Source organism: Saimiri boliviensis, chromosome 19 (genome assembly GCF_048565385.1).
Source record: "Saimiri boliviensis isolate mSaiBol1 chromosome 19, mSaiBol1.pri, whole genome shotgun sequence".
Taxonomy (NCBI): Eukaryota; Metazoa; Chordata; class Mammalia; order Primates; family Cebidae; genus Saimiri; species Saimiri boliviensis.
In genome coordinates, this window is record NC_133467.1 from 31,693,225 (window position 1) to 31,704,569 (window position 11,345).

Here is an 11,345-nt window from a genome sequence, read left to right on the forward strand (position 1 = left end):
TTAGGGATAATTGCCTGGGCTCAGGTGATCCTCCCACCTTCGCCTCCCAGAATGGTGGGATTACAGGTGTGAGTCAAGGCGCCTGACCAGATGAACATTTTAATCATTTTAATTGTAGCCTTATGAGGCTCCTGATTTCCCTTCCACTCCAGGGCCTGCGGGCTCACCACCACCAGCCTTCCAGGGTCTTGCAGGGAACTTCTGGGGCAGAGGGTGGGAATCTTTCCTTCCAAGAGGAGGCCCTCTTGGTGTGACAGAATAGGATAGAGGCTGAGGAAGGCCTGGGTGGCCATGAAAAGTTCCAAAAAGAGGTGCTTTCTTACTTCCTCTTCTGCCCCAGTCTTCTCTCCTCCCACTTCCCTCAGGAAATAGGGTCTTGTCTTAGAGGGGCTGCTCAACGTCCACTTGGCGACTGCTTCTCCATTGGACTCTGCAGAGTCTGCACTAGGCTTTCAGGAATTAGCTTTCCCATAGCATGATGCAATTTTTGTTTCCCAGAAACAGTGGGTACCTGGGTAGGATCCACAGCCAAGGTGTTTGCCTTTTTTTTTTTTTTTTTTTTTGCAGGATAATGCAGTTTTAGGGGTTTTGTTCGCTTTTGTAAAAAATGGACTTTTTTGGAGCAATTTTTTGGTTCACAGCAAAATTGAGTGGGAAGTAGAGAAAGTTCTCATGTATCTCCTGCCCCCACACATGCACAGCCTCCCCCACTATCAACACCCTGCACCAGAGTGGCACATTTGTTGCAAACATAAATCTGCATTGACACATCTTTGTCAACCAAAGCCCATAGCTTAAGTTTGAGTTTACTCTTGGTGTATATTCTATGGGTTTGGACAAATGTATAGTGACATGTATCCACCATGGTGGTATCATATGGAATAGCTTCACTGCCCTAAATCGTTTGTGCTTTAGGGTAATGCCTATTTTACCCATCGGTGTCAGGAGCAATCCCAGAAAGGTGGCAGCTCTCCTGTTCATAAGAGGTCACTAGTTCGGCATCTTGAGAGGTAGAAGTCTGACCAGGACAGTCAGGAGCAAGGGCGAGGGTGAGGGATGCAGGGAGAAGTCAACACTATTGCTCCCAAGATACCAATGATTTAAAAGGATATGAGCGTTTGGGGGCTGTGTGGCTCAGAAGTGCTCTTCTCAGAAAAGGTGACCTGTAAACTCATGCGTTTGTCTCCATACCAGCATCTATGAGTCTGGGATCATTTTGGCTTCCTAAAGGCTGATCTTCTTGGGGAGACCAGAGCGGCCCAACAGAAGGGGTGGGGAAAGGCTTGTGGCCGGTTCTACCTCTCCCTTTCCCAGGTAACTTGCAATAATTCATTTAACTGAATGGATTGAAGTGCGTTAGGTTCACTAACGGTCTGTAGCGGGACAGAGCTGAGAAATGGATGAAATGCAATCAAGAGACCAGAGGCAAGAAATCAGGCTGGTGGAGCTCCAGTGTGACCCTCAGGAACTTCAGGGACAGAAGTGGGCCTGGTTATGCACAGAGGAGCAGGGCTGGGGCTGTGGGCAGAGGAGCAGGGCACAGAGGAATTTCTGTATATTCAGATGCGAAATAAAGTTCGTAAAAACTGGAATCAAATGCATGCTTTTTAAAAACTTGCTGGTCCATGCACTTTGGCATGCTGGATTGTGACTGAGCTAAGCAGATCCATGTAGTCTCTCCTTTCCCGAAGCTCCCACCCTGCTCTCCAGCAGCCTCAGAGCTTGGGACACACTGCCCCTTCCCCCTCCTCCTGTCCTGGCACGGATTTCAGGCTCTGCAGCCAGGAGCCTGCGGAGATTTGGGGCCAGCGGCTGCCCAGGCAAGAAAGAAAGAGAGGAAGCAAGGACCCCCCACCCCCACCTCCCTCCGCTTCTCCCTCCCCGAGCCACAAGTCCCCCTCTCTGGGTCTTGAATGCTGAAGGAGAACAGAGAGTCCTTTTTGAGAAAGCCAGAGGCTGGGACAGAGTGGGGGCAGCTGGGAATCCGCCAACGCTCCCCCCATCTCAGCCTCTCCGTGGCAGCTGGAGCAGGCTGGGCTCCCTCCCACCAGTGTCGTCCCTTCCCCCAGCTCCCACGCTGCCCTTCACAGCCACTGGGTGATGGGGGGACAGTTAAACCTGGCTCTGGAGTGGAGATGCAGGGAAGAAGGAATCGGAGGCAAAATGATCCCTAGAACAGGTTGTGGGTAGCAGATGCTTCCCCTCTTCAGGGGTCTCTGGTAGGTTGAAATCCAAGCTCAGGCCCTAAGTACCCCCACTGCACCCAGCCTCTTAGTTGAAACAGCCCAAATCTGCTCCTCATCTTGCTTTTGCATCAGCCACAGCAATTGGGGATGGTGGTTAAGGGGAGTTTGGGGTGCCGGGGGAAAAGGACAGACTGCAGAAGCCAGGGTCACATCCCTTCCCAAGCAGGACCTCCTAAGCTGGGTCTACACAGATCTAAGATGGAGCAGGGAGGGGGCGATCCTCCCCTCCTTCTCTCTCCATTTGGACGGGGGCTTGGAGGGCTTGTCTGACCCTTTAATCCCTGCCTCTTCTCAGAGGTCCTGCATCTCAGCTGGGGATGCCCTTTCCATGGGGAGCCAAAGATGTCAAGATGTGGCTGAAGGTTCCAAGACAGATGTCTTCCCGCAGCTATGACCTCTCCCTCCGTGAAACTCATACCTCACAGCTCCTAAGGGCAGGCCCACAGATTCTCAAGCACCCTCCCACAGTGACAACTATGCTTGTGCAGGCTTGAAGGCTTGTACATTTACAAATTTGCCTGCTGAGACACAAACACAGGTGCTCATCCATGAATAGCTGCCACACTCCCTGCCTATGGAGAGCACGTGGTCATGCACACACACACACACACACACACACACACACACACTTCGATTTTATTTATGGCTCCGACCCCAGCTCAGGAACCCTGGTGTCCAGGCCCAGAATTTCCCAGCTGCTCTACTTGGTGCAATAACATGTCCTTGCCTGACTCCTCCTGGGCCCAGAAACACCCACGGCCAGGGTCTTCCTCACACCCTCCCGGTCCTCCTCATGCCCTTTCCCTCTGTGTCCTCTTTTGCCAGTACTCCACAAAAGGAAAGCAGCCAGGCACAGTATGTAAAGGGATTGGTCCACTCTTCTCCATATGGGAATTTCATTTCCAAGAATTCAAAGCCCTGTCCCTGCCCGCCCCATTGTGGTTGTTAATCTTTGCCTTGGCATAGCCATTGCTGCAGAGTGCCATGGACGGGTAGACTGGGGGGTCACTCTCACCAGCCTCTGGGAAAGTCCTCAAAGCCCATGGCTTAGAGCCCATGGACAACGCTGCTCGGGACATCTGGAGGGGTGCTGGGGTGGGGGGTGGGGGCTGGAGCACACCGCTCTTCCTCCCCACACCCCGCCCAGCTGTCCTGGCACTCAGGGCCCCTGGAGCTGGTGTCCGGAACTGCTTGGTGGCTCTGGGAGCCGGATGCTCCCCTGCCCCTCTCTAACCTCAAACTGGACCCCCAGCCGCTCAGGCTAGGACTCCCAGAGGAATGGATATTTTCAGCGGGTGGCAAAGATGGGAAGACGCGCAGTGCCAAACATCTTTCCAGCTGGGAGGCCAGGAGATGCAGTGAGAGGAGGGACTGCCTTGGGGAAGGGCTAGAGCTGTGGGAGAGGGGTGGACGGAGAGCTGGAGGGGCGTGTGTGGTGGGTTGAGGGTCTAATTGTGGGTAGGGGGCTGGGGCAGGCAGAGTAGAGCAGAGCACTAGGGTAAGTGAGCGCCGTGGGATCTGTACACGCATTGGTAGTTTGGAGACTGTTAATTCCAAGTTCCAAGTATCCCACTCAGCTTTTCTCTCCCGCTCCTTCCACATCCCATTCCCACTTCATCCTTCCTCAGCAGCCTCCCTCGAACTCCAGAGTACAACCCCTGCTCTTTAGGGATACTCACCCCACGGCCCATCTTGGGGCAGAGTGGCTGAGGGACCTTAGCGGGAGAGGTCACCAGGAGGATCCCAAGCCCACACCAGCCCGTCCCGGAGACCCTGGCAGACAGAGACAGCCAAAGCAACAGGGTAGCTTTAAATAGGTCCTTCTCCCCCCTCCCCCGCCTTCTCCTCCTCCGAAAGAAACGTTTGTTGAAACAGGATCCCTGAGGACTCCTCCCCTCCCGCCCCTTTAGCCACTGGCCCTAGACAGCCCATTTGTCCTGAGGCTTGCCCCCCCTTGGCTCCTCTCAACCCACTCTGGCCCGTGGCACTCACAACTGAGAGAGGCTGCCGGGGAAGGGGGTCCAGGTCCCAGGTGGGGGGGATGTGCCCCCTAGGATCTGGCTGAGGGGGATCAGTTGACTCAGAATCCCAGGATGCCAGAGGCCATGTGGCCTAACTCTTCTTTTCCAAGTGGGGAAACTGAGGCTCAGAGAGAGTAAACAATTTGAATTGACAAGACAGAACCACAACTCAGGTATCCTGAGTCTACATCCAACATCCCAGAGAAAGAAAGAAACATAGACTCCTCTGTTCCCTCCACTAGAGAGGTTGCAAGGCCACTAAAGCCCAGAAGTAGTTAGAATTGGAACTGAAGGCTGACCCCTGCAATTGAAGCACCTGAAAAGGGGCCCCGGGCAGAGTGGCTCAAGAGGCAGCGGCAAGTTTGGAGATGGAGGCGAGAGCGTGTCCCCAAACCCTGCCAGGTGTAATCTCTCTGAAGTTTTGGAGGGTAATCAAGACTCAGGTAGAGAGGAGCAGGCCAGGGCTGGAGGGGAACTGTGGGACCCCCTAGCAGGCATCTGATGCCACCTCTGGGCTTTGTTTACCCCTCGTTTACTGTGTCATCCTGTGGAACAGCTCTAGACTGAACTATGCCTGGGGTTGGTGGGTAGCGTTAGGGAGAAGTCAAAAGAGGAAAACACAGAACCTCTAAGATGCGTGTGGAGGTCAATATCATAGCAACTGTCAGACAGGTGAACGAGAAAAGAAACAACTGCTTCCTTCCAGTGGGGAGGGGAAGATGGATCTGCCGCTCAGGACCGAGGCTGGAGAAGGGGCCTCTCTGCAGGGCAGTGGGGAAGACTGGAAATGTCTGAGCAGTGAGGACACCCTCCAGAGTCAGGAGCAATCCCAGAAATGCCTGAGGCTTTGCCTGGGGCTGGATGGGGTATCTTTAACCTTCTACCAGCTAGAAACTGAGGGAAGGAGATGACCCAGGACGGGGCCAGCTGGTCTAGGGGTGTCATTGCTGTTCATATGATGAAAAAGCCAAAGGATAAGGGCCACAGAGAGGAAGGGGAAGCCAGAAGGGGCAGAGAGAAAAGAAGAAATTCTGCTCCCACCTTCTACTGGGAACCGTCAGAGGGCAGGAAACCGTGGGGTGCCCCGGTTTCTCTGGGCACAGAGATGGAGTGAGGGGAAGTCAGCAGAGTGGGGCAGGTCGAAGTGTCCTGAGTGCAAAGAAAGCAGAGAGGAAGGGAGGGAGGGAAGTGGGGCTTTGGCCAGAGGCCTAGGGTGCCTGCTGGCGGGGCTGGGTCCTTCTCTGGCCCCAGAGGGAACTCCCTGCAGAGAGATTATCAGCCTCTCCTCTAGCAAATCCACTCTCAGGGCACAAGGCTCACGTCTGAATTCCCTAAATAACCGCCCCTCTTCGGGCCTGCAGTTGAGATTTTCCATTACAGGGACCCGGTAGGTCACATCTCACTTCCACCCTCCTTCCCTGTCTGGGTTCCAGTCAGAAAGGGCGGGTAGGATGGGGCCGCCGAGGCCTTCTCGTGGCTCCTTCACTGACCTTGGCTTTGGTCTTGGGGGAGAATGGGCAGCGGGAGGAAACAATGATGGGACAGATACCAGTTCACCCGCTGTGTGTTGAGGAGAGAGGGGAGTAGCAGGAAAGCTTGTGGTTAGACATCAGGAGAGACTGGGAGAGCAGAAGTCCCTACAGAGCGGCCCGAGGCAGCCAGGGCCATCGCCACCGGGGCAGCCTTGCCTGGGGCTGCAGGGACAACATGGTAAGTTGGGCTTTAGGAAGCACCTATTCCTTAGGGTCCCAGGCTGGAATTCCTGGATAATCTTCTGCCCAGCCCTCTCCAGGACACAAACTGAGATAGGAGAGGAAACCCCAGTCCGCGAGTCTGATTCTGTGCAAACTTCAAGCACTCTCACAGTTTCCATCCCACCCCTCACCCCTCCTGGCGCCTCCCAGTACCGCCCAGTCCTTCCAAAGGCCCTGGCTCTGGTCCCTGTGGCCAAGCTCAGTACTGGAAAGGATGTGCCCTTCCTCTGCCCCTGCAGCCTGCTGGGGCTCCCTGCCATGCCCTGCATTTGGGCGACAACACAGCCCGAGGGGCACTCCTGCTCCCATCCTTAGGACTCAGAGAAACGGAAGAGTGGGCAGGATACCCAGGCCCCATTCTTCTGCCGTGGGTCACTGACCACCCTCCCTGCCCAGTGAGCGCTGAGGCTCTGGGGGCTGTACCTCCTTCTTGTCCACCATGAACCTCAGGCTCTAGGACATTAACAGGGGTAGACACCTGATCCTTTGATCTGGAGTGCCTGGGTTGGGCTACTGTTCCTTCAAACACAGCCAGCAGTACCAGTTTGGATCAAGGCCATTGGAGTAAGAGGAGCAAAGGAGAGAGAAAGAAAGCCTTGGAAGCAGGAGGAAGGAAAGCCAAGATGCCTGGGCTGGGGAGTGGGCTGAGGGGGAGTCACAGATCAGGAAGGGGGTCCACCAAGGGGAGAGTGGGGATGGAAATCGTTTGAAGATCATGAAAGAGAGAGAGGATGGAGCGGTCCTGCATGAAACCTTTGGTTGGTAAGAAGTGCGTGTGTGTGCGTGTGTGTGTGTGTGTGTGTGTGTGAGAGAGAGAGAGAGAGAGAGAGAGAGAGAGAGAGACCAAGAGAGTTGGAGAGAGACAGCAATGGGCACGTGCCTGTGTACGGATGCGTGCTAGTTAATGACTGGGAGGACCTGACCGCTGGTCCTGTGGGTGACATGAGACGGTGTGGTGGTACCAAACCACGTTCCAAAGCGGGAGCTCCTCCGCCGAGAGGACCAGACTCATTCGGGTGTGCGGCCAATCTGCTGTGAATGGGTTATCTGTGTGCAAGCCTGAGTACAGAGGTGCGTGTGAGTCCCTGTGTGCGTGCATGTGAGCCCATGGGGAGCTTGTGTGAAGCCGGGTGTGGGTGTACGTGAGAGTCCATGGGAGAATGTGTGTGTGCACGGGGTGGAGGCGGGGGCGGGGGACGCTGCTCAGCTGCAGATGGGCTTTCAAGGTCTCCAAGAAACAGTTTTGTTTCCTAAGTGACTGGCCTCCTGGGGCCTCCAGCCCAGATTTGAAGGTTGTTTCAAGATCATGAAAGAGAGAAAGGAGGAGGGAGAGTGGGAGGGAAGGACTAGGAGGCTCTATCACCCCCATGTCCCTCCTCCCGCCCCCTCACCCCACTTCTCCGCCGCAGTCCTGATTTGGGCCCAGCTCTCCAGCTCTGCTCCTTCCGTCCTCCTCTCAGCTGCCAGCCCCCTCTGGGCGTCTCTCCTTCTCTTCCTTCTTCCATTCCCTCTAACTCTTCTTTCCCTTTCTTCTTTAGGGCCTGTGGTCTTGTCACTGCTGCCAGGCTTCTGAGGCCTTCTGGGAGTGTGGGTGGAGTTTTTCTGCTTGCAAGGGGAGCCCATCTTGGGGGATGAGATGAGGGGAGCCAGGAAGGCCTGGGGTGGCCATGACAAGAGTCCAAGAAAGGGGACTTCTCACTCTCCCTTCCGCTCCAGCTCTCTGTCCTTCCACTCCCTCAGGTTATAGTGACCTGTTAAAAGGCTGGGCTCAAGGCTGGGCGCGGTGGCTCAAGCCTGTAATCCCAGCACTTTGGGAGGCCGAGGCGGGTGGATCATGAGGTCAAGAGATCGAGACCATCCTGGTCAACATGGTGAAACCCTGTCTCTACTAAAAATACAAAAAATTAGCTGGGCATGGTGGCACGTGCCTGTAATCCCAGCTACTCAGGAGGCTGAGGCAGGAGAATTGCCTGAACCCAGGAGGCGGAGGTTGTGGTGAGCTGAGATCGCGCCATTGCACTCCAGCCTGGGTAACAAGAGCGAAACTCCGTCTCAAAAAAAAAAAAAAAAAAAAAAAGGTTGGGCTCAGAGCCCCAGAGTGGTTTGTCCAAGTTCTGCTGGTGCCTCAGTTTCCTCACTGGACTACAAGGATGGTGTTGAATTTTCTGCCCATCTCTCCTTTAACACCTGCTCCTCTGTTTTCTTTTCTTTTCTTTTTTTTTTTTTTGGGTTCTCCTATCTTGTTAGCATGGAGGCAGGTGCTTCTATTTTGTTTATTATTATGACTCACAGAAATGAGTCTGAGCTCTTTGACTCTTGGCATGGAAAAAAGGAAGGGCTCAGGTTTGAGCAGACACTACCCTGGTTTCTTACAGAGAGCCACTGCCAGAGGTGGGACAGGGTCTGGGTATCTTTGGGGGAGAAAGGCAGGGCTGGGGGTGAGACTGAGAAAACCTGACATCTCTTGGCTGGTATCTGATCAGCAAACACCAGAGGAGTCTGTTTCCAGAGATTCTTTGGGCTGGGAAAAGTGTGTTGAGGCTATGAGGAGGATGGGCTTAATGGGCCCTGCTGAGTGTGAGGAGCAAGGGTCACAGCTGCACCCTCCAGGGTTCCTGTTAGCCTTTGATTCCATCTGGGCAGGGAGGGAGCGGCCCCCCAGTCCCCTGAGGTAGGTTTGCTTTGGCCAGAGATCTGACCCAGCCACTGGCCCAGAGCACCCCACCTCCCCGCTCCCCCTATCAAGAGGCAGCTGGCTTGGCCTCCAGTCTCCTTCTTCCCACCTCCTTCCTCCTTTACCAGGCCCCCTCCACTTGGCCCCGGATACAGCTCTGTTTATCTGCCTGTCCCCTGTGGCATTCTCTATACTCAGAGAGTTCGGGATGCCCTGCAAACATCTGGCACACGGGGCCACTGCCTCCCTCCCACATAGCAGTCTCTCCTTGGAATTTCAGGGAGATTGGCCTCCTCTGTGCCTCAGTGTCTCTGAAAGTCCAAGATCCTTTTACTTTTCGGCTCCTGTCTGGATGTTCTCACCACTGCCCCCTTGAGGAACGTGAGTGCCCCCGAGTGACTAAAACAGAACATGTGCTTTTGATGCTATTGGATCATTTAGACATTCAACAAGCATTTGTTGAGCACATACTATACGCTATATTCTGTGCAAGGTACTAGAAAGATAGTTACAATCAAGGCAAACAAGGTCCCCACCCTCACTGTCCTTTCTCTCAGAATCTCATGCCATTCAGCCACTAAATCCCTCACCCATTCTTGACCTTGTCCTCCCAGGCTCATAGCCCTTAGGGACTCTCCACTTCCATTTCCTCAAACTTTCTCCTCTTCTTTACCTCAATTTTTGCTGAGCGAGGTTGAGTGGGCCTCGCTCTGCCTCCTGCCTGGGTGATTCTCCTAACCCAATGACGCGGGAGCAAAGGCTGGGTGATGGCATATCGGAAATCACGCTGGACTGGACTGGAGGGAGGGTAGAGGCCTTCAGTGTGGGACTTGCTCTACCGTTAACCAGCTGTGTGCACTTGAATGAGTCCTTTACCTTTCGTCGATAAAGGCAGGTGTGGGGCTGGACTAGCTAGGGATTCTCACGCCTTCTTACCCTTAGCTGCATGTTAATATCCCATGCCTAGAGTTCACCTTCAGGTACCATGTTTTTAATTGATCTAAGGTGAGACTTAGGCATCAGTGTTTGTTCTTTTTTTTTTAATTTATTTTTATTTATTTTATTTTTTGGAGACAGAGTCTTGCTCTGTTGTCCAGGCTGGAGTGCAATGGAAGGATCTTGGCTCACTACAACCTTCACCTCCCAGGTTCAAGCAATTCTCCTGCCTCAGCCTCCAGAGTAGCTGGGATTACAGGCACACACTACACACCTGGCTCATTTTTGTATTTTTAGTAGAGACGGGGTTTTACCGTGTTGGCCAGGCTGGTTACCAACTCCTGACCTCGTGATCCACCCACCTTGCCCTCTCAAAGTGCTGGGATTATAGGTGTAAGCCACCACACCCAGCCACATCAGTATTTTTTTTTTTTTAACTCCCCAGATGAACCAATAGGCAGAGTTGAGAACCACTGAGCTAGATTGTCCCTAAGATCCATAGCTCATCATAGCTAGCAGTTAGTGAGCACTTACTGTAGATTGCATGTTTGTGTCTCCCCAAAATCTTCAAGTTGAACCTCTGATGTGATGGTATTGGGAGGTGGGGCGCTTGGGAGACAACTAGGTCATGAGGGCGGGACACTGGTATGTGGGATTAGTGCTCTTTTAAGACGAGACCTGAGAAAGCTTGCTTCCTCTCTCTGCTCGCCACCATGTGGGGATACAGCAAGAAGGTGGCTGTCTGCAAACTAGGAAGGGACCTTCACCAGGTACCGGATCTGCCAGCACCTGGATCTTGGACTTCCCAGTCTCCAGAACGAATGAAGACAGCATACAGTACTTAGTCCTCACAACTCTATTTTACAGATGGGAAAACTGAGGCACAGATCCGAAGCTTACCCAAGTGGGGGTGGGGGGTGGGGATTCAAACCTAGTTATTGTGTTTCCAGAGCCTGCACATTTAACTTCCAGGCTATAAGGACCCACTGAAGCTTCTCCTATGGGTTTTTGTCTCCAGGAGTGCATGACCAGAACCATCGGGATGCAGTGGCTACAGTGAGGAGTGCTCCAGAAGATAAAGGAGAAGAAAAAGTGCCAGCTCTTGTGCATCTGTGTTGAGCCACATATTGCTGGCTGCTGTTTGCTCATCGTTGCATTTAGAGAGTGATGGGAGCCCAGAGAAGGGGGAGATGGTTCTTAATTGGAAGAATCACAAAGGTCTTCTTGGAGGTGGTGGCATTCTAGGTGGGCCTTGACAGATAGGTAGGCTCTGACTCAAAGAGACAAGAGAAGGAACAATGTGAGCACAGGTGCAGAGAGCGGAAGCACTCAGCGTACAAGGAAGAAATGTGGGAGGTAAAACTGGAAATAGATGTTGGAGCCATTTCATGGAGGGCCTTGAATGCCAGAGTAATTGCCATTCTAATTGCTAGTGTTTCCTAAAAGGCTCTGATGATAAGAATCATCTGGGTGCTTGTTAAAACTATAAAAGAGCAGGCACATTTCTTCAAGATTCTGATTCACGAGGGTGGGCGTGGAGAGTGGGAATCTGTATTCTTACCACCAAGCAAGTTTGAGAAATATTCCTATAAACAACATTGAGCCACTTAAAGTTTTTGAGCAGGAGAGCAATTGCACTGAAATTGTGTTCTAGGGAGGCTCATTTGATGGCAGGGTGTGCGCCTATACGTGGACAGGGGTTCTGGGCTGGAAG

General features: G+C 53.3%; 1 protein-coding gene across 1 annotated transcript in view; it reads right to left on the bottom strand.

Annotated features, from left to right (window-relative positions):
• LOC101035941 (sodium/potassium-transporting ATPase subunit alpha-2) overlaps positions 1-4,044 on the bottom strand; it is a 28,496-nt gene extending 24,452 nt beyond the window's left edge. Inside the window, exon 1 of the mRNA XM_003937941.4 lies at positions 3,926-4,044. Coding sequence (XP_003937990.1) covers positions 3,926-3,937 — 12 coding nt within the window. The 5' untranslated portion in view covers positions 3,938-4,044. The remainder of the gene's footprint in view (positions 1-3,925) is intronic.
• Between the last annotated feature and the right edge of the window lie 7,301 nt (positions 4,045-11,345).